General features: G+C 38.2%; 1 protein-coding gene across 4 annotated transcripts in view; it reads left to right on the forward strand.

Annotated features, from left to right (window-relative positions):
- SHOC2 (SHOC2 leucine rich repeat scaffold protein) overlaps positions 1-26,013 on the forward strand; it is a 72,149-nt gene that overhangs the window by 5,131 nt on the left and 41,005 nt on the right. For all 4 annotated transcript variants that reach the window (XM_052798703.1, XM_052798702.1, XM_052798704.1 and 1 more), the window contains exon 2: positions 22,585-23,522. In XM_052798703.1, the coding sequence (XP_052654663.1) occupies positions 22,820-23,522 (703 nt within the window). In that variant the 5' untranslated portion in view covers positions 22,585-22,819. The remainder of the gene's footprint in view (positions 1-22,584; positions 23,523-26,013) is intronic.

A 26,013-nucleotide genomic window follows, 5' to 3' on the forward strand; every position in this document is an offset into this window, starting at 1 on the left:
GGAATATTTTATGCATAAGGAATGCAAAGTACTGTGCCACCATTGTTTTGGTGCTGTAACATTCTGTGATTTATGACTAACTTTACCAGAAGCACCCCGAATTTCCTTTGAAAGTGTCGATACAGTGATGTGACTGAAAGCGGACGCTCTTTTTGGGAACTGGTGGCAGATTGCCATCACTTATCTGTCAAAAGTTTGCTTTACAAAGTTGTTAAACACAACGCCAATTAGTATCCCTTATTTGACTCTTAGTGATTAGTAGATGCATAGAGGCTTTAAAAATCATCATAGAATGCCATCTTTTAAAGGTTTGAATTAATTTCTTGTAGCTGCAGCCTTGTTATTAATGTATTGTGTCAAATTTTGGAAGGGTAATTTATTAAAGTATTATTTATATTTTTTGGCTAATCAGTTGTAATCCTAGGGTTTGCTCTGTTCTACGCTGTTTACTTTGTGGAAACTGCAGCAAGAAAGGCATGTTTAAATCAAATGTTCATTTTTTTTTTTTTTAAATATATCTGATGTTAGTAACTTGTCATTCTTTCACTTGTTTGCACATATTAAAGCAGTAGTAGTTGTTCAGGTTAAGGATATGATGAATGACGCTGTTGTTGGAACTAAAGTTACGAAAACAGTTTTCTGAAACAGTAAGTGATAGTATTGCAAGAAACCATAAATTTACTTAGAACTTCTATATGATGATTGATGATTCACTTATATATGAAGCATTCTGCAAACAACATACATATTACTATAATACAGTATTCTTAACACTTATCCTGTCAAAAACTTGTGTCTGCTAGAAGTTTAGAATAAGTATTTATAGTGATAGCCATGAAAATACAGGGTTAAATAACGTTAAGTGAAAGAATAAAAATAATCTTGAAACCCTGACACCTGAGAACCTGAAGCTATAGTTTATTTATACTTCATGTGTAGTTGGATTTTAATTATCCATTAGATATTACAGATAATGTTGGTTTAGTACCTCAAAGAATATGGCAAAACCACTTTAGGATTTGGTGTTGTATTTAGATCTATGTTTTCGGTGTTTCCATCCTAATAGGAATTAGTATAAATCAGAAATTGAAGAGGTGTTTCATGACAGTTTGAATGGTCAGAACAATCCATTGGTCTGGCATGTTGTGTTGACTGGAAGAAAAATAAACATATTTATTACTTTTATGAAGAAATACCTGACTGGCAGCCAAAAAGACCAGGGCCTGATATTTATTTGCAGCCAAGGTGCAGCAATGATCATGGGGAGTTGGACTTCTCTCTTTTCCTTTTCCTTTCTCTCTCCTGTGTCCCAGCCATCTAAATCTTGGCAAATAGGGGATTTTGATCTCTCTTTGGTATGAGGCTTCTCTCCTATGACTGGCCAGTAGTGGTAACCCGTGTAATTGTAGCACATGTGAACTGTCCAGTCTTCTGTATAATAAAGATTTCTCAGCGTTGTATTTTTTTTTTTGAGGCTGAAAGTTAGGTTATAATCTGTTTTGTAATACACAGCATTGTGTTTATTGATAATTGTCCTGTGAGGAAATACTCGTGTTGTGTCAAAAAAAGCAAAAAAAATATCTTTTTTACTGTTTTAACTGTTGCATAGATTTCTCTCTCTTTTTTTTTTTTTTTTTTTTAACAAAAGAAAGCAAATTTGGTATGTCACTAACTTAAAGCTTGTATAGCACAGCAGTGAAGGTCCTAGTAAATTTGTGGATAATTGGCTAAAGCTATACATACAGTGCAACTGCAGGTGCTGAGTAAAGTGCTTTGTGCTGTGAAAGGGTTCAGGTTCTTAGCTTCAGTCTTATTTTTCCTTCATGTTATACCTAATCCAGCAAAATACTGGAGTTTATTCCATCCTCATTAAAAAAAAAAAAAAAATCCTATAATCTCTCTCAGTGCCTTCCCCCCCAACTTAACAAAAAAAAAACCCAACTCAACCCTCAGCTGTCCAAGGCAAGGAAATAATTGAGTAATCCTTATTCTCTTCATTAGATGAACTTCTGAAATTGTGATGGTAGAATTTTGTGCTCTTTTATATTCCCCTTCCCCCTCCTCCTTGAGTCAGCCACTGCAGAAAAGCAGAACTGTGCGTTTCTTTTAATTCTAAGGGATAACCGTGCAAAGAGGAGTCTTCAGATTGCTGTAAATACCAAGTCCTGTTTAGAAGCATTTTGTTACATGGAGTTGCTATGTGTAGCAGAGAGAAAATGACTTCACTAGCAAACTATATGGCTCCTGGAGGCATCAGGTGGCTTAATGTGTAAACAAAAGTCCACAGCAGTCAAAAATAGATCTTTATAAAAAGAAATAGTGCAAAAAAGTGACCTCCTAAACAAGGAAGTGAAGGGCTACCAGAGAATCTATCTGTGTAGTCCCGCAAAATGCTGATCATAGCGGAATGTGAAGGATTTATCATGAAAACCCATTTTGCTGTTGCTTCTGACATAGAGTACATGACTTTTAAAAATGTTTCTTGTACAGAAATGATTGTACAATCAAAGGGTTTAAAGCCAAGAAAAATCCTATAAAATATGCATAATTTGGAGTGGTTTGCACAATTTTCTTATTGAAGGGATGGGTGGCTTAAATGAAGCCTCAGTTCAAATGTTCTTGTTAGCATACTAAATCTGTGACAATTACTTTTCTAATAGATTTTAAAATCTAATGGCTATTGTACAGTACTTGCAAAACCTAAAATATTTCTTATTAAAGAGAATTTTATAATACTGGCAGTTACATGAGCTATATTGAATTTAAGATTCTAGATTATTTCTTTTCATGAAAAGGGAAATTTATGTTAGTAAGTAACATGAATTAAGATACCTGGGAACTTGTCTTTGTGCAGCAAATTTTGTTCTGGTAAGTCCCTCTAACTCTTTTGAACTCTTGGACACTGTGCAGATAGTGGCAGGTTTCAGGTTATCATATTTGTTTTTCATGGTGGGCTACGTATTTGCTTTTTAGAATATTCAAACAATTGTTTGGCAGCTTTCTTGATAGCACATTGTGTGTGGCAGGCCTAGTTAGGAAGGAAACAAAAGTTTAAATGGTGTAGCCATGAGTTGCAATTCACATAATAAATACAACAACCTGGATTTTTTTTTTTTTCCATGACTTCATCCATAAATTTATTTTTTTGTGTTTTAGGTCATCATGAGTCATGTTTTTACAGTAGTAATTTCTCTTTTCTCTTCCCCATAAGAAGTCTTCAGATAAATGTTGGTAGTTATTTCTTGCATTTAAAGTGTATACTGTCTTGTCTTTTAAAACTGGCTCTTTGCAGTCTAGCTCTTTTAAGAAGTCCTAAGTCATACCCAAACAGATATCCAGGTTTCAGTTACATGCTCTCACTGTAGTAACACGGTTTCTTCTTCTTCTAAACTGTGATGCTGTTTATTGAACCAATTAGCTGCTGGTTGCAAGCCAGAACTTTCTCCTGAAATCAGAATTAATGAATAAACAAATTACACTGGAAGGATTTCTGTTCTCAACGTGTGACAAGGACATGGTTCGTATCCTGCAACCTCGGTGCCTGTGTGTGTTGGTGTCTATACTCAGTCCTGCCGAAATCAGTGGGGTAAGCTTTTGAGTATGGATCACACGTTCGCATCATATATTTGATGGTATGTCTGTCTTGGAATGTTTTTGAAACCATTCCAGCTCTTCTGTAGCCAGCAGATGGGATGCATACGCCTGCATTAACAAGCAGTTAACTCTGCTGGTAGGACTGAATTTTCATCACGCTCGGGGTCTCTGACTTGGCTCTTTCTGTGTTCCAGCTCCCACTGTTTGTTCTGCTCTCTCTAAGAAGAAATCAGCACTAGCATTACAAGCTCCTGCCCTCCTGTGGTAACGAAAACCTAAACGTTTTTCTCAAAATCAGGTTGTGTAAAAATAAAAGAGAAAGAGAGGAGAATAAGGAACTAGTTTTTCTCTTCTGGAGCAGCTGCTCACATCTCTCAAGATGTATGTTTGCTTTTGGTTCTGCTTCAAAAGCCCTGAGAAAATCATAGTTATTTCTAAACTTGCTGTTATAGTATCAAAAAGACCTTGTAGCCTTTTATAGCTTTGAATTAATCTTCTGACCTTTTTATGTGATATGCACTATCCCTTTTGCATTAGAGTAGAGAAACTAAGGCACAGAATTAAAGGGAAGATTTTTAACAGCAGCAATGGGATTGCTCTGCCTTCCCTCCTGTGAGCTGGTGGGAGCTGAAACCCAGTTCCAGCACGTGCCTTGGAGAGGCAGCTGTGTGACCCACACCAAGCTCACCATCAGTAAGGAGCATAGGTGGATCCCAACCCCAAACTCCTCACTCCTTCCAGACGAGTGAAAGACAGAGCAAGGCAAAGGGGTGCGAAACCGTTACGGCCGTGAAATTTTTGTCGGTAATGAAAGCCATTGAGAGTAGCATGTTAGATCTTTGAACATGCGGTGTGATAACAAGTAGTCATGTTGCCTGAAAGGATCCTGAAGTGGTTGTAGTCTGTATGTGACCTCTCGTTTCTTTAATGATCCTCTATTAATAATACTAAAAGAGAGCTGCTGTCATCGTAGTTTCAAAGCTAATGGTGTGTATAAACTATGGACATACAACTTCAGTCTCTTTAGGCAAATGTTTATGTTACGTTCAACATGTAAAGTCTTGGAATGAGAAATCTGTGTTTGTCACAGCTTTCACTTCTGTGACTTCCAATGTCTACTGAAACTGTTTTTTTGTTAGCAGGGAGACTTTTCACAGTTTGTACACCGTTGGTTCTTTGGGCCAGCTTGTTGGCTGTCTTGCAAAAATATTTCATATGAACTGATCAATTGTGTACTATGGTAATCTAAAAGCATGCTTTAGAGTTGCTTCTACTGATTTTTCCCATCATTTTGTACTTTTACAATGTCATTTTTTTGTCCCTCTTCATCTTTGAAGCCACTTAAATTAGCAGTGAAAATACATTACACTCAGTTCCAACAAAAATAAATTTTCCAGAATAAGTTTCTGTAATCTTTGCTGTAAATTTCTTATTTTGTGACACAGAAACAAGTTAATGCAAGGCAAAAGGGTGTATAGTGCATGAAAGCTACTCACTGCTGCTGCTTGTCTGTGTTCCCTTATACCGGGGTAACACGATGTATGCTGCCTCCATTCATTTTAACCAAGAGTATGTGTGCATGCGTGGACTTTCTGCAAGTAACTGGTATGCTTCTACCATTGAGTTATTCTGTTTGCAAGTCTGTCTAGAGGTATAAAGTTTCAAAATAAAAGTAGGGGGAGAGAGCATGAAAGGTTTGCATGTGAGTGCTACTTCCAAAATGCTGCTGATTGTTATCTACTGCTTTTTCTAAATCGAAACCTAATAATGATTTGAACTTTTCCCATGTACTTTTTCAATGATAAACCAGTGACTTGTTTGTCATGTTTGGAGATGATCAGCAAAGGGTGATGAGCTACAGAGAGAGTTCTGCACGGGTTGTGTGTGGCTGTAAAAAGCTCATGGACTGAATTTCAAGCTGTCTGTTTTAAGTGCAGAGTGTAAAATGACTGCTCAGACCCTTTTTTCCCCTATCAAGAGTAAGTTTTCTTTCCTCTCTAAGCAACTTTCTCAAGCAACAGGGGGTGAGATGGGCAACTGCCTTGGGTATCTATTTTAATTATGATTTTATATAAATTGAGTGTTGTATAACCTGGTTTATGAACTAAATGAGAGACTAAGGAACTAGTTAACAAGTTTACCTTTGTGGGGTTGTACTTTGATGGCTCTTCCATATGTACTGCAGGTGTGTGTATATATTCATCCAGTAAAAACGCATGCTGCTTTTCAGTTACCAAAAGTAAATGGGCAGAACTTGATTAACAGGGTAGAATAGAATTAATGCTAGAAATGTTACTTTTCACCCAGTTTTTGACCACTTTTCAGGTGGCTGCCCTAATATGAGGTTTACATTGATCCACTATAGAGATGATAATTCCAGAACCCCAACACTTAGGATTCATTTGGATTCTTATTTTTCTTGCTGCTAGCGAGCACTGTAAGTCCTGTTATCAGTCAGATGGGGGGGACTGCTTATATGGTCCTTTTTCTTCATCTAATGTGACCATGGGCACTTTACATCTGAGAGTACTGTTCGGTTTTGATTATTATTAATATGCAGCTTTTAGCACTGCCTAGTGCTTGTAGCCTAATGTAAATAAAATATCCCAGCTTGAAAAGCAGTGACAAAGTGAAATGAGCTTTTCTGCTATGAAAGCTTAAACATGTGATCACAGAGCAGACTAATTAGCCAGTGCAAGGAATTTGGTTCTTTTATGTCAAGCTTTTCATTTGTCTGTAAGGTTCACTTTTCAGTATGAGATGTTCTGATATGCTGACACTGTTGTAACTGTACCATTATAAGTGAGATAGACACATATATCTATATATACATAAAAAAAAAAAAAGAAGTGGGGATTACTTTGGACTGTTTGTGAAGTTCACCAAATTCACTTGTGGATCACTCCCAGCTTTAGTTTGGTATTTCTGATGGCATGTAGTGGTTCTTGGAGAAGTAATGTGGCTTTTATGCAAGTCTTTTAATATTTGAAACAATATCTAGAAATAATAAATAACAAATTGAGAGCTCCTGATGATAATATAGGTGAGGAAGAAATTTTAACTGGAACTGATGGTACTTTTTTTCAGCTCAATTTAGATTTGCTGTTTTATCTCTTTTTTTTTATTATTTATTTTAAATAAGACTTCAAGACTTAAGTGTGCTCATTGTAATGGTCTTGCTCTCTAGAAATATCTGATTATTATTCCCCCCCCCCAGTGTTTAGGGAAGTTACTTTCTTTGGGCTTGATGTATCCCTTAAGCTAAGCAGTATTCTGTTGATTCAGTGTTTGAAAAACTATTTAAAAGGAAAATCCAGGAGATGCTGGGTTGATGCTGGAGTATGGCTGTAGCTTCTACTTCTTGTTAAAGTGTTTGTGTTAATTCTCCTGAGAAGACATTTTAGTTGCTAGGATCTTAATAGTTAAATTTCAGTGAAAGCACAGATTTTAATGGCTCAGAAACCCCCACTTAACCAACCATGATTGTATTTTCTTTCAGTAGTCTCAAACTTCAATGTTCTTCTTGAGATACCTACAGTGAACAGCTGGTCTTCCTACTGTTGTTTCTTTAGTGGAAAGATTCAGGTGTCCTCTGTTGGCTTCATGCTTGCTTTTTGAGTGTAAGGACATGTGCAACTTTTTGAATCTTCTCGTAAAAGATAAAAGAAAAGCACTGTGTCACTTAGCTGAAATAATAAAATTTTACGTTCTCATTTTACTTTAGCACTACACTAAGTAATGATTTTGTTGAAGAATAATTAATTTCACTGCTTGAGTTGCTGTTTTTTTTGTTTTGTTTCGTTTGTTTCTTTGGTTTTGTTTTTTTTTTAGTTGCTCCCTAGTTCTGTGCCTGTCTTTGGGAACTGTTTATTGGTGTATGAGCACAGATCCCCAAAATAGCTATCAAACGCAATTACTCTTTGCAATTATTTCTGATCCCAGAGGGGAAACCCAAATAGGTGCAACCTGTAGGGACCTTCCTTTGCCCTAGGGGTCTGTAACAGTTCCAATTTTACAGTATACTGGATTTGTAGTGGTATTTAAATTGGTTGCTGATGGTTGATAACTGAATCCCAAATTCAGAGAAAAGTCAAACTCCGATTAACTGATGTTTTTCTTTTTCATAGATGCTACGTTTTCTTTTTGCTGATCTAATGTAGAGTGGAGAGTGAAACGGCCATTTCCTTCTTGCTTTTTCTGGTCTCTCCCAGACATTGAAAATACTGCATTCGTGGTGCCATGTGCAGATATCCAAAGTCTGATTTATGGTCACGTGAACTCTGTAAGGCTTGCTCTTAAACAAAACCCCAAGCCTTTTAAGTTTAGTTTTAAAACAGAGTTTTTTGGTTTCATTTCTGCTGAAGTTATTTTTATGGATATCTTGCATGTCTTTGTCTTGCTTTCCATGGAAGAATATAATCTACTAAGTGGTGAATGTCAGTAACTTCTGTTGCATTCTAGAGATTTTTGTTTCTATTTAACCTTCAAGCTTTTGTATCTTTATTAGCAGCTTCATATATTGTATATGCAAGCATGAATGTTATGTTGGAGCATGCAGGGGAGCATAGCTTGGTAGCAGTCCGCAGGCTAGAAGTGCCTTACAGGGCAATGATTTGCTTCCTTTTTCTGAAGGAGGGGTGGAAGGGCTGTTTGGGCAACAAATACTTCAAGCACTGAACTTTTTCTTAGATGACACTTTGTAGCCTCATCTAGACATACTAGTACCACGGCCAAAAGATGGAGGGGATAGGCAATTTTCTGGCAGATACCTACAGAATTATGGTGTGATTGTAAATATAAGCGAGGAAGTGGACCCAGAAAAGCATCCCTTGAAGCTATCACATTTTTCTGGGGAGAGATGAAGAGCTCTTGAATTAAAATGATAGTTTATTAATAAATGCTAGAAGTATGAAAGAGGTGGTACTGCATAAGATCAAGTATGCTGAATGCAGTCTGCAGTAATGAGCCTGACTATGGCAGGGATCATCTGGCCTGGATTTAGTGGTAATGTTATTTGCTTTGTAACATAAGCTAGAGGTTAGTTGTGAGAGAAGTGAGCAGTGAAATAGTATCATCTGCACAGATCTGACATGAGGAATTTAGGAGTTAGAGGACAGCACACAATGTGTCAAACAACAGAGGCCGTGATTAAAACCTCTTTCTCTCAGTCATGCTTCCAACTGGTAGTCCTCACAACCACAGATCAAATTTAGCCTTAGCAAGCAAGAATAATTTTAAATTAAAATTTCTTTATTTGCATCATGTCTGAATTTGATCCCCATAGGATGCTGATTTAATATAAAGTTATTTTATGTCTATCTTCATTTTTAAAAAAAGAAATTTAAAACATATGTTTATAGCATTTAATTATACTTTAATACTAAGCCAATACTGACAATTGTCAGACCAGTTACGTTACTGTCCATGGAAGAATTATGAAGCTTTTGGTTTGGTAGGAATTTGTGTGATACAGACAAGCGACATTCAGCTCTTCGGATTGCAACTTCTTTTCTACCTTCTGTTTGAAGAATTATTGTCAGAGAATTGGAGAAGGGGAGGAAGGAGGAACTGGGGGGGGGGGGGGGGAGAGAAGCTGCCCTTGTTTGTACAACCTTATGTCCAAGAATCACAGGAGCTGGAGGCTGGTAGGGAGGAGAAGGTTTCATCAGACACATGCTAAACCTTCAGCCCTGCATAGGAATAAAGGTGTAATTTGTCTGTTTCTTGCCTTGCAGCAAAGGGAGGGATGGAGAAAGGCTTGGGACAGGATGGAGGAATACAGCACTGGCATGTTGCGCCTTGCTGCAAAGGGAGCATATGCTGAGAAGGCGGCATTGGCCATGCCCCGTTGCAGGGGACACACCAGTTCAGGTCCTACTCTCCACGTCTTCTCTAGTTCTGCTGTCCTGCCTGTCTGTCTGCTACCGCTCTTTGGTCGTTATTCCTATACGTTGTCATATTTATAGTTCCTTGCAGTCTGTACCCAGTATTCCTGTCTCACTTCAGGTAAATGCTGGTGGTTGTCATCTCTTTTTTACCTGTACCGTTCTCTTTATGATCCTTTCTGTTTTCATTGAAAGTGTCATTCTGTGGTTTTTCTTCCCTTCCCACTATTTTGAGAACGTTTGAGTAAAAAAAGGAACAAATAGGAAGCAAGTATTTGTTAAAATTAATTAATCAACTTCCTTGTTAACCTAATTTTTATTTATTTATTTTTAGAGGTCCAGGTACCTCTCCAGTGTTTCAGTTTCTTCTTTTTCCTTCTGTTCAGGAGCTCTTTTCTCACTTCCTCAGATATTCTCCTTGTATCCTCATACTGTTTGTATATAAATATAGTACCCTGATTTTGAACATATTGTTCTGGAGCATGTTGTCATACTAAAATTTGTTCAGTCCTTCTAGTTGGTTCATGAGTCTGTATACCTTTTCTGAGTGCTTTCTGCATATGTCTAATACTTTTTGGATTACACTTGTTTTGAAAAGGGCTAATTCTCTTTTCATCTGGATTACTTCAACCTGTACTACTCATGTGAATGTCACCTAGGTGGTTGAAACACCCATCTCCTGCCCTGTGCATCAAAGCAAAAATCCAGACTCCATCACTTTGGTGAGCTGTGCAGCGGAGGTCGGGTATGGTACAGGGACGCTCTGCAAGGAGCTGAGAGCAGCCCTCGCCTCTGTGCAGCTCAGAGAGGAGCAGATGTGGGCAATCTGAATGCAGCGAATTACCTGTTCTCAGCTCACACCATCTAGTGCAATCTTCTGGTCCATTTATTTAATACACACAGATTTTGCAAGGTACAAGTATCTGGAGACCAGCAGGTCTGCTGAGGCACTATGTTGTGCCTGAGCCAGTGTAAAGGTTGCATTTTTCTTAGTCATTTGTCTTATAACTATTAAATGTTCACAAACAGATCAGATGATTCCTTGCCGAGTTACTTAGACATTTAGAAATGACATCTGTTTTTTGTCTAAAAGGGGCAATAAGGTGCAAGAATGTCATTCATTAGAAATCGGCATACGCTACAATTTTTTTTTTTTTTTATTTTGCTAGGGTAGTGGTATGAACTTTCATGTAGCTCTAAGCTATCCTGCTTTTTCATTGTTTTTATCAGATTTCCATTATCTTATTTAATTTATTAGGAAGTGGTGAGGTAAAAGGCTTATTATTACATCGTATTTGTACAGTGTTGTTTAATTCAGTTTGCGTGTCTAAATTTTTTCCATGACTTCTTTCAGATTAACATTGCTGCTACTTTCTACTTTTACAATACACAAGCCTTTCAAGCGTGCTAAAGAGTATATCATCCAGTTGATTTTTGGCAAGCAAAAGTCATGTTTTTCACTATTTCCAGTAAAAATGTCATTGAAGACCTTTTGATTTTTTAGGGGAAAAAAAAAAAAGGATGCCTCATCTGAACAGATTTTGAAGAATCTGCTTGGAAGGGATCATAGTGGTTTTCTTTTTTCTTTTTTTTCTTTTGAAGGAAAACATCTTGTTCCTGTGAAGATACCCAATTTATCATGCATTTTCCAGAATTGTTAGTATATGTGAAATAATCTTTTAATCAGGCTCCTAGTTCTGAGCAGAATAATATTCAGTGCCATTTGGAGTCTTTTGGGTGTCAGGCTGGGGCTTAAGGTGTTGTGTGGGTAAGGGTCCTCGACAGCAGGAGTGAGCATGAGGAGTGTTCATGGCAGATCTGGACTTTACATGGTTCTTCACAGGAAGGTGAACAGAACTTGCTTTCTCTTCCGTCATTGTTTCAGTTTTCTGTCCTGGGAAAGAAATCTCTGGGATCATCACTAGAATCTTTAAGAATGTGGATGAACTTGCAAGAAATTCAAATGTTACCATTCTTGGGTTTTTTGTAATGCTAATGCATTAAATGTTGATTGGGGGGAAAAAAACCCATGTAAAAACTAAATAAAAATACTCCAAGAAGTTATGAAAATTAAGTTTGCAATACAAAGCAGTCAAAATTAGACAGGTGTGAATGAGATGGCTTCTAGTGCTTTAGGTGACCAGAATGTGTTTAATACATCTCCAATTGCTACATACTTTTGCCTTCCTTAAAACCCCTTCTCCATGCAGTGTGTAGGAACAGGAGTGGTGTTTTGTTGACTGATTACTGTCTCAGTATTTTTATATCTGATATTTTCTTACGTGGAGTTTCTTACCAGCTGCTTCTTGCCCGCCACCCATGCCCACCGGCCTCCCGTCCCCGTTCTTGTTCCAGCTCCTGCCTGTTTCTCCCTTCCCGATATTTCTGAGCTCGCCTGTGCTCCCGGCAGGAGCTTTTCTCCTCTGCATGGCCACCGTGACCCCACAGAAGGTGGGGAGGACTGTAGGAGGGTGTCTCAGCTGGATAGGAAAGGCCTGTTCAGCCACTGTGCATTTGACTTGCTCTGTGGGAATGCCTTATATCAAAAGAAGTTGGCATGTAGGAGTCGAGGAGGTGAAACAGACACAGGGTTTATGAAATACTCAGCTCTTTGTTGCTGGAGGAATTCCTCACCGTTTTCTTATTAGAGGTTTCAGAGTGGCCAGGAGTGAATATGTGGTGAAATTCACTGTGGCACCAGGCATCTTAATAGATTTCCAAGTCCCTAATCTAAACCAAAAATGTCATAGTTGTTATGAAATCAGTGTTAAGATTACCTTCAACATGAACAAAGCAACGTGCTTTTACCACCTGTCAGTCTTACGAACAGCTGAACCAAATAAATTACTGTACCTTTTCCCTCGGTTCTCATGTCCCCTCAGGGCACCCTCCCCAACCCCAAAACAACCCAAAAAAGCCCAAAGGCTGGCAGGCAGCTCCTGGTAAACATCAGCTTTGAGGAGTGAAGTCTAAAGAAATTCAATGTGATTGAAGAAACCTTTGCCACAGAGCATTGGCTGTATATAGCTGTATACAGGGCTACCTGAATCACCTATAATATGCATCTATTAGCTTAAATAGTATTTCACTGCTTTCTGTCATTATGTTTAATTCTGTTTTGCTCATGGGGGAAAACAGTTGAAAGCTTTGAAAAAGGCTTGGGAGCAATTTTATTCTTCATCACCGTATCAGGGTGTACAATGAGCCTACGTTTCTATGGTGCCATTAATTTACAAAGTTCCCCAAGGTATTTCTAAGTTGCTTTGGCTTCTCCAGCTGTGGTTGAGCGTCATTTCAAGCAGCAGTGCAGGACAGTGGTCTGTCCATTGGAACATGGAAGCTGTTTAACCATGTGCAGTAATGCAGCACAAGAGGGTAAGGACAGGGAGGGAATAATGCAAAATCCAGTTGGAACTGCAGGGAGAATCTGGGTAGGCAGAATGCAATTAACCTTAGAAATGTAGCAGTAAATAATGAGAATCTAGCTGGAGTGGACACACATACTACAGGAAGAATACCATTTCTCTTTGGCAGTTTGTAGTTCTTGCGTCTGAATAAGAATACTCGGAGGGCAGAAGTGGTCCATCACATCACGTTTAGGCAGATGTTTGCGGGGAAAAAAGAGATGAGAGTATTTTAACTTACATCCAGTCATTTGAAACATAACAGTTTCTTTGTACTCTTGTTCTGTCTATGTACTAACTTGGCTGGAATCAGTTTGCTTTCACCAGGTAAAATGCATTTATCTGAAAGGCTCAGATTACAAAACCAAACAAAAAAACTCACTGGAAAAACATTGGTTAAGCAGTAATGGGGGAAGATGTGTAGATCTTTTTGATTTTTCATTCAGAATATTCTAAATTTGTTTGGGTTTCTTGTAATACTTAAATATATGGTGTAAACTTTTGGAAAAATATGCCATCCTGAGGAAAACAACTCTAGCTGATCATTGTGCAGTTTTCAAATACATTTTCTTTTTATTTAATTTAGTTGTAATGAAGCGGAAATGTACACCTAAATTGGAGTAAATTTGATTCCGATTATGGTTGTTATCTTTTCTATGTGAAGAATGCTGTTCTGTTCAAGGAGATATTTATTTTCTGAGAGCAGGTCAGATGCAAAATATGTTAACGATGTCTAAAAGTGAGGAGATTTATAATTGGAAACTTGTGGGTAAATATGTATTTTTTTGGACTTTACCAGACACTTTGTACGTCTTCCAAGCTCATGTATGTTAGTTGGAAAGTAAATGTTATTACATATATCCTTTTCTATACATTAGTTATATTTAAACTAGGTGTTCAATAAAACAAATATATCCAAGCTTTTTTCATCTTAGCTGAAGATCAAGAACTGCATATAATCTTAGCTAGAAAAAAATTGAACAGGGGCCAGATATTGTGCAGTGCCGAGCTGCCATATGTAGTTATTGTGGCTTTGTCTGCTAGAACATAGAAGGTAAAGAGTCATCACTCCTCTTCATGTTCAGAATTGTGTTAAAAGCACATTTTAAGCTGATTTTTAGATAGGCTTTTCTCCTAGCATAGTAACCCTCTGCAAAGGGATCTTGTGACTTACACAGTCACTAATTATGGTCAGAAAATTCAAGGGACTGAGAGTCATCCAGCACTGAACTTTGTGAAACAGTCATAATTATTATATAAAAGCATGTTGAAGAAGATGAGCAAACTTACTGCATCAAATTCAGAGGCAAAGAAACAAAGAAAAATGCTACAATAAACAGTATCTTTGCTTTTTTGCTAGATAATTCTGTGTTGCTGATAGGAGCCAGGGTAGGATGCTACCTTAGACAGTAATAGAGCAATGTTTTATTTAGCTGAGATGGGATTTAGCATGTGGTTTGTCCCAATTTCTGTAGGATCAACATAACTTAAGTTGTTGATAATATAGATAATTAATAGATAATATATTACTCTATTGTTGCATTGTGTGTTTACTTTCTCTCCTGCCCATCAGTCTTGTTTTGTCTCCTGTTCGGTTGGTTTTGTTTTGAAATGTTGTTTTTATTGCTCAGAGGAAATGATGAATGAAAGAAAAATACTTGATGCTGGTATAAAGTTTGCATCATCACCTTTGAGACCAATGCGATTTGCTATCAAATTTGTAGCAAAGCTGTGTGTGGCAGGCTGCTTCCTTTGTTTATAGGAACTGTTGAGGGATCTGAATGGTAGCACCTGGGTGCTGCGTAGTGGTAATAGTGAAGTTTTTGCTACAGCAGGGTAATCTTTATTCAGAGGAGGGTACTGGGTAGATTGGGAGCACTTGCTTTTATGGAAGGTTGTATGCCACTATAGACGCAGAATTTGCGTAGTCACAAAAATGAGATAACTGGATTTTCCTAGAGTAGTATGTCCATTTAGAATAACCTTTTTTTAGGGAAATGTAGTTATTAGAACCTGTACTAAGACCGGGAAATTTGTTTCATCTAGCAAGTTACCATTTTCAAATTTCATGTATTATGCAGGATTACACAGCCTGCTGATATAAGTTACCATGGAAACGGAGACATGCAGCCCAAAAGGTACATGCTGGGGGGCCACACATGCAGAAAGTATCTTTTTACATATTAAAATAAGCTGCTGCATGGAGTTAGCACAATTCTTTGTACTTGCTCTTAGGGTCTATTGCTACAAAAACATGAAACGGTATTTTATAACTTGGCCAAAAACTAGTGGGTTTTTTTCCTGTAAAGGAGAAAAAGAGAAAATGCTTCAGAAAAATAATGTTGGAGGGCATAGAATGAATCACAGTATGTATATTTTTGTACTTGCGAGATGAGTTCAAAGGCAGGGCACAAAAGATTATTTCTACCCCCTAGGAACTTAAGGCGTAGGTGACTTTCTGTCTGCTAGCGTGGAGCCTTTTTGTCATGATAGATCTGGACTTTGGTATGTGACCTGGCATTTAGTGCAATGAAATACTTCCAGAGAGCAGCAAATCTGGTGACAGTGAATGAAGAGATGGATTTGAAAGCTTTGAAACTGGCAGTAATGTCCGCGTGCCTGTGCGTTTGCCATGGAAGGGCACGGTTGTGTCGGAAGCCGGGATGGGATGTCCAGGAGATATGCCTGGTTCTGCAAGCACAAAGTGATGAACCTCCAAACACCTCTTGAAACCGATTTGCTTGTTTATAGTAACTTCAGCTTTAATTGCACGTAGTTTTGTAATTACGTGCCTACAGTTACAGATGTGTCTGCAGATTTAAGAAACCACAAGTAAAGTGAGAGCAAGCCTTCAAAAACGGTCTAGTTGTTGCCCCTTGGTCTGATGTTTGTTCAGTCGTTCCCTCGACCTCCACGTTTTGCTCGAATGCGAGATTGGGTTATGCTCAGCTGTTCTGCAGCAGTGGAAGCAGCAAGCAGGCAGGGAATGGTCTTGGCTGCAGTCCTTTGGCAGATGAAGATATCCTAAAGGGCTTAGTGGGCTGTCAGGGTCCAGGCCTCCTCACTTACCCAGCTCCACAGGCTCAGGCTGTGGATGCAGGGAGGCAAGAAGCTGCTCTCTGTGTGACAGGGGATTAGGGGGGAAAGTGGGGTCACATCCAGATATATTGAAATCAGGCTAGATTGGTAGTCTGTAAACTACGTACCATCTGCTGGCCGTTCATTTACAGGACTGAGATGAATTTAAAGGTCAGCCTTCTCTGTTGAACAAGCCAGCCGTCACAGCTGGCACTAAGAACCATTACAGTATTATGCTGCTGCCATCGACCATCCTGTATGCTGAAATAAAGGAGTTTTCTTCCCAAAGAAGATAAAGTGTCTAGCTGGCATATTTCAGGAGCACTACTTTTGTCCAAATAGATTAGGTGGCATTTTTGATCTATGGCGGTGCGATGGCTGGTTGTTCCCGTGCTGTCTCCATACCTCTGAATGAGGTTTTGTGTTTAGAGGAGCTGTGCAACCGCCTGGTGACTGATTCAGCAGTTTGCTCCCAGCTGGTCTGTGGTGGCTGCAGCGGCAGAAGCTCAAATGCACTTACGCAGATGAAAACTCTGTAGGTCAGATGTTTGAAGCTAGTAAATTGTAGGAGAGAATGTGCTTTGTTTGCAAGTGACTCGTTGGCTTAAGCTATTTGGGTTTTGAAATGAAAGTAGTAACCATCTTTTTTTTGCATATGTGGTATTGAGAATGGAAAGTCATTGTAGCCGCTTGGGCTAAACTTTAAATTTCATCCATTGCTCATTGATGTGTTCATGTTTGTGGTGTACTGGAATAGGAAATGTTTTTGATATATCCCATGCTATTCTAAGCAAAAGGTAAATACTTCTAAGAAGGTAAATTTTTTTCAGTTTGTTGTTTGTTTGTGAACAGGTGTTGCTGCAATTACTAGATAGCATTTGAACTCTGCCTTGTTGTTAAAAGCTACTTATGTCTGACTAATCAGAATTTCCTAGATCAGAATTGTGATCTCAAAACTTTTTCTTTTTTATTATGTAGTAGAATCATTGTCTTCTTACTCTGGAGCGTCAAGTATGAGCTGATTCCTTTTTTCTTCGACGTGTTTAATACTCGGAATGATCATATTCTGTTATTTGGGTTGAAAAGCCCTAGGCATGGTGTGTGCCCTTTGGGTTAAGTTTAGTACAAACACAGAACGAAGAGAAAAATCATTCCTATTCCATGATACAAAATTATACACATAGTAAAGAATTTTCCTTTCAAATGCAGGCCTATAGGTTTCCTGCTACATTACAGAAGAATTAAAATTCTGTTTTCTTTGAGTGTACTGTATTAGGCTTTAGTGAAAATGATGCCTTAGATACCACATGCTCAGAATATTAGAAATGTTTATGATTTGAAGTGCCTGTTTTGTCTACTGAAACACAGAACAGGAACCAGTAAGTATTTAACTGAAGTTGTAAAGTGACATTTTGTAAGATGATGTGCCATGATGATTTTCCTTTGGCAGAAAAGACTGCTGTTGGTTGGCCTCATCACTTGAGAGGGAAATATTTCAGCAGTGGAAGAAAATTTTATTTCAAGTAATGACTTCTTCAAAGCAGCTCTGTGAACATATAGGAAACTTTCATATACTTGCAAGTCACAAGACATGTAACGCATCCTCTGAGAACTGAGGGATTGCTGAGAGTAACTCATGTGGGGATGGCCTCTTCTGGAAGGGTCCCACTGCTCTGGGGTGGGAGCAGCGATACTTGCAGTGGGAACTTGAGGTGGGCTTTGGCTATTCCTGCTGGCTGGCTTCCTCCTGCACCTGGTGTTTGGTCACCCCGCCATCCTGGCACCAGTTCAGCCCTGGTGCCAGTCGCCTGCTTGAGTGTTTATTAATGTAAAATCAAAATTAAAAGATGTAATTGGGGGGAAGTCTTTACTAAGCTGTCAAGTAATATTGGCAGTGGATTTTTTTTTTTTTTGTTAGGTAGAAAAGTTGCTCTGCAGTAGTTGGTAGGCGAGAATGTGCTTTACAAGTCTTTTACAGCCTTCTTTGAATAGTAGTGGGGTGAAATCCCTTATTTCAAGCCTCATATTGTATTAGAAAATGACCAGGAAGCATCAGTATTTATATTACCAAGTTGCAGATGTTTAGTTTAGTATTATTCCTAGAATCGCGGACATGATTGTTCCTATGTTACCACATTTTTTATAAAACATTTATTGCATAAAAGTTTTGGGTTCTGTTGTTCAGGGTAACTGAAATATCTTTTCAATTACTTGTACGTATTTAAAAAAAAAATCAGTAAAATATACAAGGTTGGTGTGTTTTTCAGGCAGCTAAGGAAGGTGATACAGTTTAGGCTGAAGTTGTTTGTGTTTCTGAAGTTTTGTCAGTTACAGTTGACAGAAAAAAATAAGTACATCTGGATTATGTTCACCAGACATCAGGAGGAGTGAATCAAAACTCTGATGCTGGTTATTTATAGGTATTTACAAATATTTTACTTTTAAAAAAATAATATTCAGAACAGGGAACAGATTATTTTCCTTAACTTCTCTAGAAGTTTTATTTTCCTTCATATGCTGTGCCAAGCAAGAGTCTTACTCAGTTTTCCAAGTTCTCCAGCACATAATAGTTAAATGTTTTTATGTCAATTAATATTGACAGGAAGTCAGTTTGAACAGCATTGGAAAATGGAAGTAGTTGGCAGAACTGGCTAATTTCACTGAATTTTGTTTTGCTAAAAATATCTCTAAAAGAAGCTCTCCTTTTGAGATACAATGAATGCTTGTTTGACTGTAGTTCAGAATTGATGATGACTCTTGTCCTTTAACCAAAAGGGCTTGAAAAATATGAATAACCTTTTGAAACATATTTAGCTTCCTCTGTAGTATATGTAATTATGCCCATGTCCTCCAAAAGTTTACATACATGCTTAACTTGATGTGAGTAACCCCATCAGCTTGAATGATCTGCAGTAGAAACAAAAGTTCCGTAGAGCTGCTTATGTGAAGTTAAGCATTTCATTTGTGTATGTGTTGGTAGGGTTAAGGAGTTCTGGGTGTAGTTGCCCTGTTGAGTTCTGTCTCAAAACTTGGTCATTAATGTATGAAATGGCAAGATTTTAGTCCTGCTAACTGAAAGCATACATCATCAAATATGTATTCTTATTTATATTGCATGCAAATTTGTTAAAAATAATTTTAGATAGGTTGCAATGGCAAGCATTAAAAGTTATAAAATACTAGAAATAGGATGAGTTTCATATAGTTGTTTAGGTCCTGTGCTGCCTCTGCGTTATGATACAAGAACACTATACTGTACTTACAGGACAGCCTAGAAGAGTTTTTTCACAGATTTGGCCAATTCGGGGGATAAGTCAGCATTATTTAGCTAGGAAGACTTCTTGCTTGGACATCTTTCACTTGTGGAAGTTGATGTATGGCGACTGAGGGGATTTTAAGAAGAGAAAGGGTTGTCTCCTGAATTACAGTTTTGCCCTGGCTCTTGTACTTGCTGGGACTTTCTCCCCCTGAAATAAAGCAAAGCGGGGAGGACAGGTTGCAGGGATGTCAAGAGTAACGGGAAACACCAGGACGCAAACATTGCCTTGTGGCAGAGGAGTTTACTGCTTCATGGAGTAACTGGGTGAAACCCAGCTGGTCCCTGCTGTGCAGCACCACTCTGCAGGGTGGTGGGACCTTCTGCTGTTGGTAATCCCAGCGCTGGTGAGCGAGAAGGGGGAGATGCCAGTGTCTGAGGGGTGTCTCGGACTCTGGATGGGTGAGGCTGTTCCAGCCGAGGCATTTTCTTTGATGTGATTCCCCCTGCGTTGGCTTTTGTTGTGTTTCATCTGGTAAGGGTTTCATCATAAGCTTTTTCTTCTTGTAAGTGCTAGTTGTAGTCATTCTAGGTATTAGAGAATTACTTTATTTGGAAAGAAAGAGGCTAAACCTTCTCAAACTATTTTAAATACATTTTGCAGTCTCAGGCAGTAATTAAAATCCTCAGTAAACAGATAAAAATTACATCGGTGCAGCACATTTAACTGTTAGCCTTTTGTCACTCTGAACAGGGAGTATATTTTGAAGGCCTGCTGCGCTGCGAGCTTGGCTCCAGTTTCCGTGTGTTAGAAAACCACGGCTGCCTGTGGCTTGCCTGCAAGTTGACTGCCTCCTAACATCTTTAACTGTGAGGTGATGTTGAAGTCTCTGGTCACGACCCTTTGTATTGCTCTGAATTTTCTCTGTATGTTTCAGGTGATCTGAATGACTTGAAAATTATTTGAATTTTTATCCTTTTGTATAGGCAAAAAAATTTTGTTCCTTACCAGAAAATGAAATGTTAAACTGGCATATTGAAACAGGGAACATCGCCCCCCCCCCCCCCCCTTTTTTTTTTTAGGTGCAATTAAAGTAATTGCTAACGAAGACAGTGAAATGCGTGTGGATTATTTGGAGTGTTCGCACTACCAAGCTGCTTTCAGCAGTACTAATCTCCAGCTGTCTTTCCTTTCTGAGGCTCTTTCAAAACCTCCTTCAGCTGCAGTGCACATAAGAAATGAAACAAATCTCTTGGCAGGTCCTAAATTTGATTAAACTGAAAGCTCATGAGAGCAGCAGCCCTTTGAGTATTTTGCACTTTAGGGGCTTGATGTGGAGCAGTAGCTGTCTGGCACTGCTGCATGGCTGAGTTTTCTGTGTATTATCAGAATTTAGAAACTGTGTTAGTTCTCAATTCTTTGTGTTACCTTTCATACTGAAAACAAGTTGTCAGGCATTTCAGGCTCCCACCCTTTAGTCAGCTGTGTTTTTGCATTTGGAGTCATTACATTTCCTATTGCTGGAGTTCTACAAGCACGCAGATTATACAGTGCTGAGAACAAGTTTTAAAATATAATGTAGTGAGGTTGGTAATCCTGAGGATAGATTGGTTAATGGATGGTGTAAAATCTGGGTGGAAATCTTAAGGATGCAGTAAGGAACTGGCTCATGTTGCCTTAGAGAGCTCTGCATTGGAGACAATTTCCAATTTAAAAGCTGCTGTTGCTTGCTGCTGCTAGCAAACGGCCATGGTCCTTTACAACAGGGTTGTCCAGAACACAGTAACTGGAGACAGTAGGGTTTTTTGATATTATGGGGTTTGTAGCACACACTTGGCGGTACTGCAGCAGTAATTAATCAGGGTGAAGGACTGGAAGCCATCTCCTGGGGGAGGTTCTCTTTTGAGCTTTGTTACTGAACAGCTTGATTTGTAGCTGAGGTAAAGTGGCTTGCCCTTCTTACTGTCCTTAAATAGAATTTCTTTACATACTTTTTTTAATGTGAATGAATATATTGAGCAAAGCGTGCTCCTTTGTGTTCTCCAAGCACATGTTTATACTTGAAGGCAAGCATACGTAGCATAACTGTGTAATTAAAAATAGTTACTTGAGCTTTGCTAAAAAATGTTTGTATTTCTAGTACTTTCTGATGGCTTAAGTATGCAAAATATTATTTAATTGGTTTTGATTATGAGCTTTATGAACTTGTGCAGAAGATGGAATGCCAGGACAGTGACACAGCTCTTGTGGAGGTTTTAAGGGTATTTTAATGTAACTCAGGTGGCTGGGGAAACAATTCTGAGATACAAACTTTCTTCATCAGTGAATGCTGCATAACAAAGGAAGATTGGTTCAAGGCTAAAAGGTGGACTAATATGGATATGTGAAATTATTGTTGCCATTGATTGACCATTTATTTTCTTCCACAAAGATAACATTTAAAAACCTCTCCAGAGTATTCAGAATTGTGAAGTTCTAGAGCATGTCATGTGTTTTGAATTGAAACATGAAGCAAAGCTACTTTCTATGAGATGCATGATGATTTTGTAAAAATGTAAATGGGGCTCTATAGGTTTTGGATGTCTGTTCACTTACTAGGCTGCATTGTAGTCATTGAGGGGGAAAATTCAAGATACTGTCTAAAGATATGTTATAACCTACTCTCATGAGAAATTCCTTCATAATTTTGCTTGTCTTGAAGCATAATATATTATTTCTTCTGAGCTTTCAGTTGACTTTTTGATAGGTTTATTTTAAAAATCCTTGTGTTTGCGTCTTCAAAGCATGTGAAGTTGGTGACAAGGTTCTGCTCCATGTTAAAAGCAGAGACCTGTGCTTCAGAGCTGGTCAGAAGTGAGATCTTGAGGCGAAGTGTTTGTGTTACAGTAGCGTATTAGATTTCACTGTAGATCGAATTGAGACTCTTTTGTGCTGAAAGAATAAGCCTGTACAGGTTGGTTTGAAGAGGTAGGCACTTAAAATTATAGCAGATCTTTATTAACTGATTGGGCTTGGAGTGGAGAGAGAATACTCATGTTGATGACGTGTTATGCTAAGAACTAGCTAAAACGTAAGGTGGTGACTCAAATGTAGTACTGAAGGTAGTGTTATGTTTAAGAATTGTGATTTTTTTTTTTTCCTCATGTGTACTAATTAGTATAGCTCTTCTACCACAGTGGGTCTTCTGAGCAATATGTGTAGTATTTTTGTTTTAGCACTGGGTTTTTCATTGACATTTGAAGAGAAGGACAAATCATTAACCTGAGTTAGTTGTGCATAGGCTTGTTGTAGAAACATTCAACATTTAACTGGAAGTTAAGTTTTATATTTACACTAACTTTGGCTTCTCTTCTCTCTATGTGACAGAAATACTAATACGGAGCATTTGACCTTCTAATCTCTACAGCTGAATCTCCTGATACCAGGATTAGGAAAGAGTGCCTTCAGAACCAATATGTAGCAAATGGGTATCACACCTATGAAGCTCCTCCCTTGGTTCAATGCTTGCATGTTTTAAGGATCCTTGTCGCCTCAGCAGTGAATTGTTCTTGTGAACTTCAGAAACAGATTTCATGTGGTGCTTGCTAAACGTTGAGTCACCATGAGTAGTAATCTAGGAAAAGAAAAGGACTGTAAAGAGAAGGATCCAAAAGTCCCATCGTCAAAAGAAAGGGAGAAGGAGGCCAAAGCCTCTGGAGGATTTGGGAAAGACAGCAAAGAAAAGGAGCCTAAGACCAAAGGGAAAGATGCCAAAGATGGAAAGAAGGACTCCAGTAGCACGCAGCCTGGGGTAGCTTTTTCAGTGGACAATACGATAAAAAGACCTAATCCAGCCACAGGTACCCGCAAAAAATCCAGCAATGCTGAAGTGATCAAAGAGCTAAATAAATGCCGGGAAGAGAATTCAATGCGCTTGGACTTGTCCAAGAGGTCTATACACATGCTTCCATCAGCTATCAAAGAGCTAACGCAGTTAACAGAACTTTATTTATACAGTAACAAACTGCAGTCCCTACCGGCAGAGGTGGGCTGTCTTGTGAACCTGATGACACTGGCCCTGAGTGAAAACTCACTTACCAGTTTGCCTGACTCTCTTGATAACTTGAAGAAACTGCGCATGCTTGACCTGCGGCATAACAAGCTTAGAGAAATCCCTTCGGTGGTGTATAGGCTAAGCTCTCTTGCCACTCTTTACCTACGCTTTAATCGTATAACTACTGTGGAAAAGGATATCAAAAACTTGTCAAAACTCACCATGCTTAGCATACGAGAGAACAAAATCAAGCAACTACCTGCTGAAATTGGTAAGCAATTACACTGATTGAAAGTTTAATTCTATGCTTATGTTCATTTTGCAATTCAGTTAAGTATATGTAAACTGCTACTTCTCCAGGTGCCCTTCTCCATTTAAAACTTCATAAAATTATGCTCATGATCATACTGTTGCAATGTTAGCTTATATTGAGAGTAATCAATACCTTGGATAGAAATATATATATTTTTAAATAACAAAAGCCCTTTTTTTCATCTGTCATCTTAAAATCAGATGTATCTTCTTTTCATCTTTGCCTTGTGCTTTCACATATTGTGTCTTCAGAGCCCAGATGGTTTAAACAAACAGACAAAAAGATACAGGGGCATATTTAATTTTAAGATTTCTTTATAAATCATTTATGAACTGTTGCAAGTTATAAACACATTATGGGCATGTTACAGAGGGGTGTGACCACAGTAATACAAGGTAGAATGGGTAGCTACATGCTATTACCATGAGCAAGCTGTTGGATGCTCTAACAGTTAATAATGTAGGTTAATGATTTGTGAAAGCCTCTACCTTTTATAAGTCACGAATGTATTAATACATGGACTCTTAATATAAAGTGACCAAATGTTATATGCATGGCTGATGATTCTTATGACTTTTTAATGAGTAATATTTGTTTTTACAAACACCGTTACAAAAGTTTGAAAGATGGTGAAATAGTATGGAAGTGGCTTATTAATTTAAATAGTTTATTACAAAAAATGTGCTGGAATAGCTGTGTATCAAGAACTCCTAAGTTGTTCCTAGTAGGTTGTGATTCATGGAAAACATCTCTTTATCACACTGTTTTCAAGCAATATTTGCACAACGTATGTGCCTCATAAAAGGGAGATTCTGTCATCAGTGGTTTTTTTTCTGTGTATCACCAGTTTTTAAAATGCAAGCATAGCTTAGTCCCTTTAGGGGGAGGGGAAACATAAACTTCATGCAGTTAAAAAACTGCTTCGACTTTCTTCAAGTGTGGAAAAAAAACTTGTAAAAGCCCTTGTAACACTGTGAGTAATAATTCCTGTGCCCTGTTTTTAAAAGGTGATGTGGGACTTTTTCCTGTTAACCAAGCCAGTGTGTGAGTATGTTAAGTATTACTGAAGTTGGCCTCTATGCTCACCAATTTTGCAAAGCCTGGGAAATGCTCTTGTTTGGATCCCTAATAGATGTTTTTCAAACCAGCAGTGTTTGCCTCTTTCTTCTGCACCTTGATAGGAAAGATACATAAGATAACATGTTCTTGATGACAGGAACTCCTGGGCACGTCTGAAACCGCTAATCACGTTACCAGCAATGTCTGGTACAGACAGCTTCTGTGCATGATAACAGGAGTGAAGAAATGTAGTGAGGCTGTCAGCTGTTGGTCTGAGTCTTTGGCTCCCTGTAGCAGCTATTGGAATGGATTCTACTCTAGCCACAGAAACACTTTTTTGCTAGGCAAAAATTAAATGGTTAATGTAATATGTTTTCTGATCAACATGATTTTTGAGTTGGCACGAACATCTTGGCAGTCCTGGGAATTTCTCCTGGGAGAACTAAGGAATTATAGTTTTGACCTATTTTGACACTGCGGTTTAAGTCCAACAGCCTCTTTGAATCTTTTACTAATCAAAGAATCATACTGAAAACCATGGGGCTGATGTTTGCCAAAAAATCCCCAAACCCAACATACTGTTTTTTTCCACATATGTTGAAGAAACTGTGGTTGATTTAGCTGGTTGAGCAGTATTACACAATTGTCAGTACTTCACCTGGGTCTGTTTGTGGCTCAGTTATTAAATGTAATCTAGCAAAGAGTCAGTTTCTGAGGTTCAACTGGGGATAGTACTGCATAAATTTAAATTAATACTAGTGTGTGAAGAAAAAACTTTTGTGAGATGTTGCATTCCCGTGTTTGGTGTTGCCCTTTAGAAACTTGTTGTAGGTGTGTTTGATACTGCAGGCATTGTTGCTGTTGGAACCTCTTTGTTTCTTAACTATTTTGTTTGTTGAATTCTTACAGTTAAGTTTACATTAAAGCATGTAATTTCTGTATGTGTTTGTTCACAATAGTCTTGAAAGAGATCATGTGTAACAGTTTCATGGAGAAATTTAGTAGATATATGTATCATGAAGGAATATATGTGACTTGCTCCTTTCTTGTATTTTTTTTTTATTCTTGTCTTGATACGCATACAGGCAGTGTTCTCAGTTCTTTATCAAACCCTAGCTTGAGAACATTAACTACTTTACTTCTGTCGTTGTATCCAGCAGTTAGTCATGCCTTTATTTGTATTGTGATAATGCCCATGTTCCTTGTTACGGGTCAGCACCTCATTGTGGGAGGCATTTTAGAAGCACAAATGCAAGATGACTGTCACCCTTATGAAGAATTTCAAAGCGAAATCACTATGTTCAACAACATCCTTTTTTGATCGGAGTAAATTTCTTTGACTAGGTTGCCTGGAATTGAATTGGCTGAAAAATAAATTAATTAAAGGATT

Source organism: Harpia harpyja, chromosome 10 (genome assembly GCF_026419915.1).
Source record: "Harpia harpyja isolate bHarHar1 chromosome 10, bHarHar1 primary haplotype, whole genome shotgun sequence".
Taxonomy (NCBI): Eukaryota; Metazoa; Chordata; class Aves; order Accipitriformes; family Accipitridae; genus Harpia; species Harpia harpyja.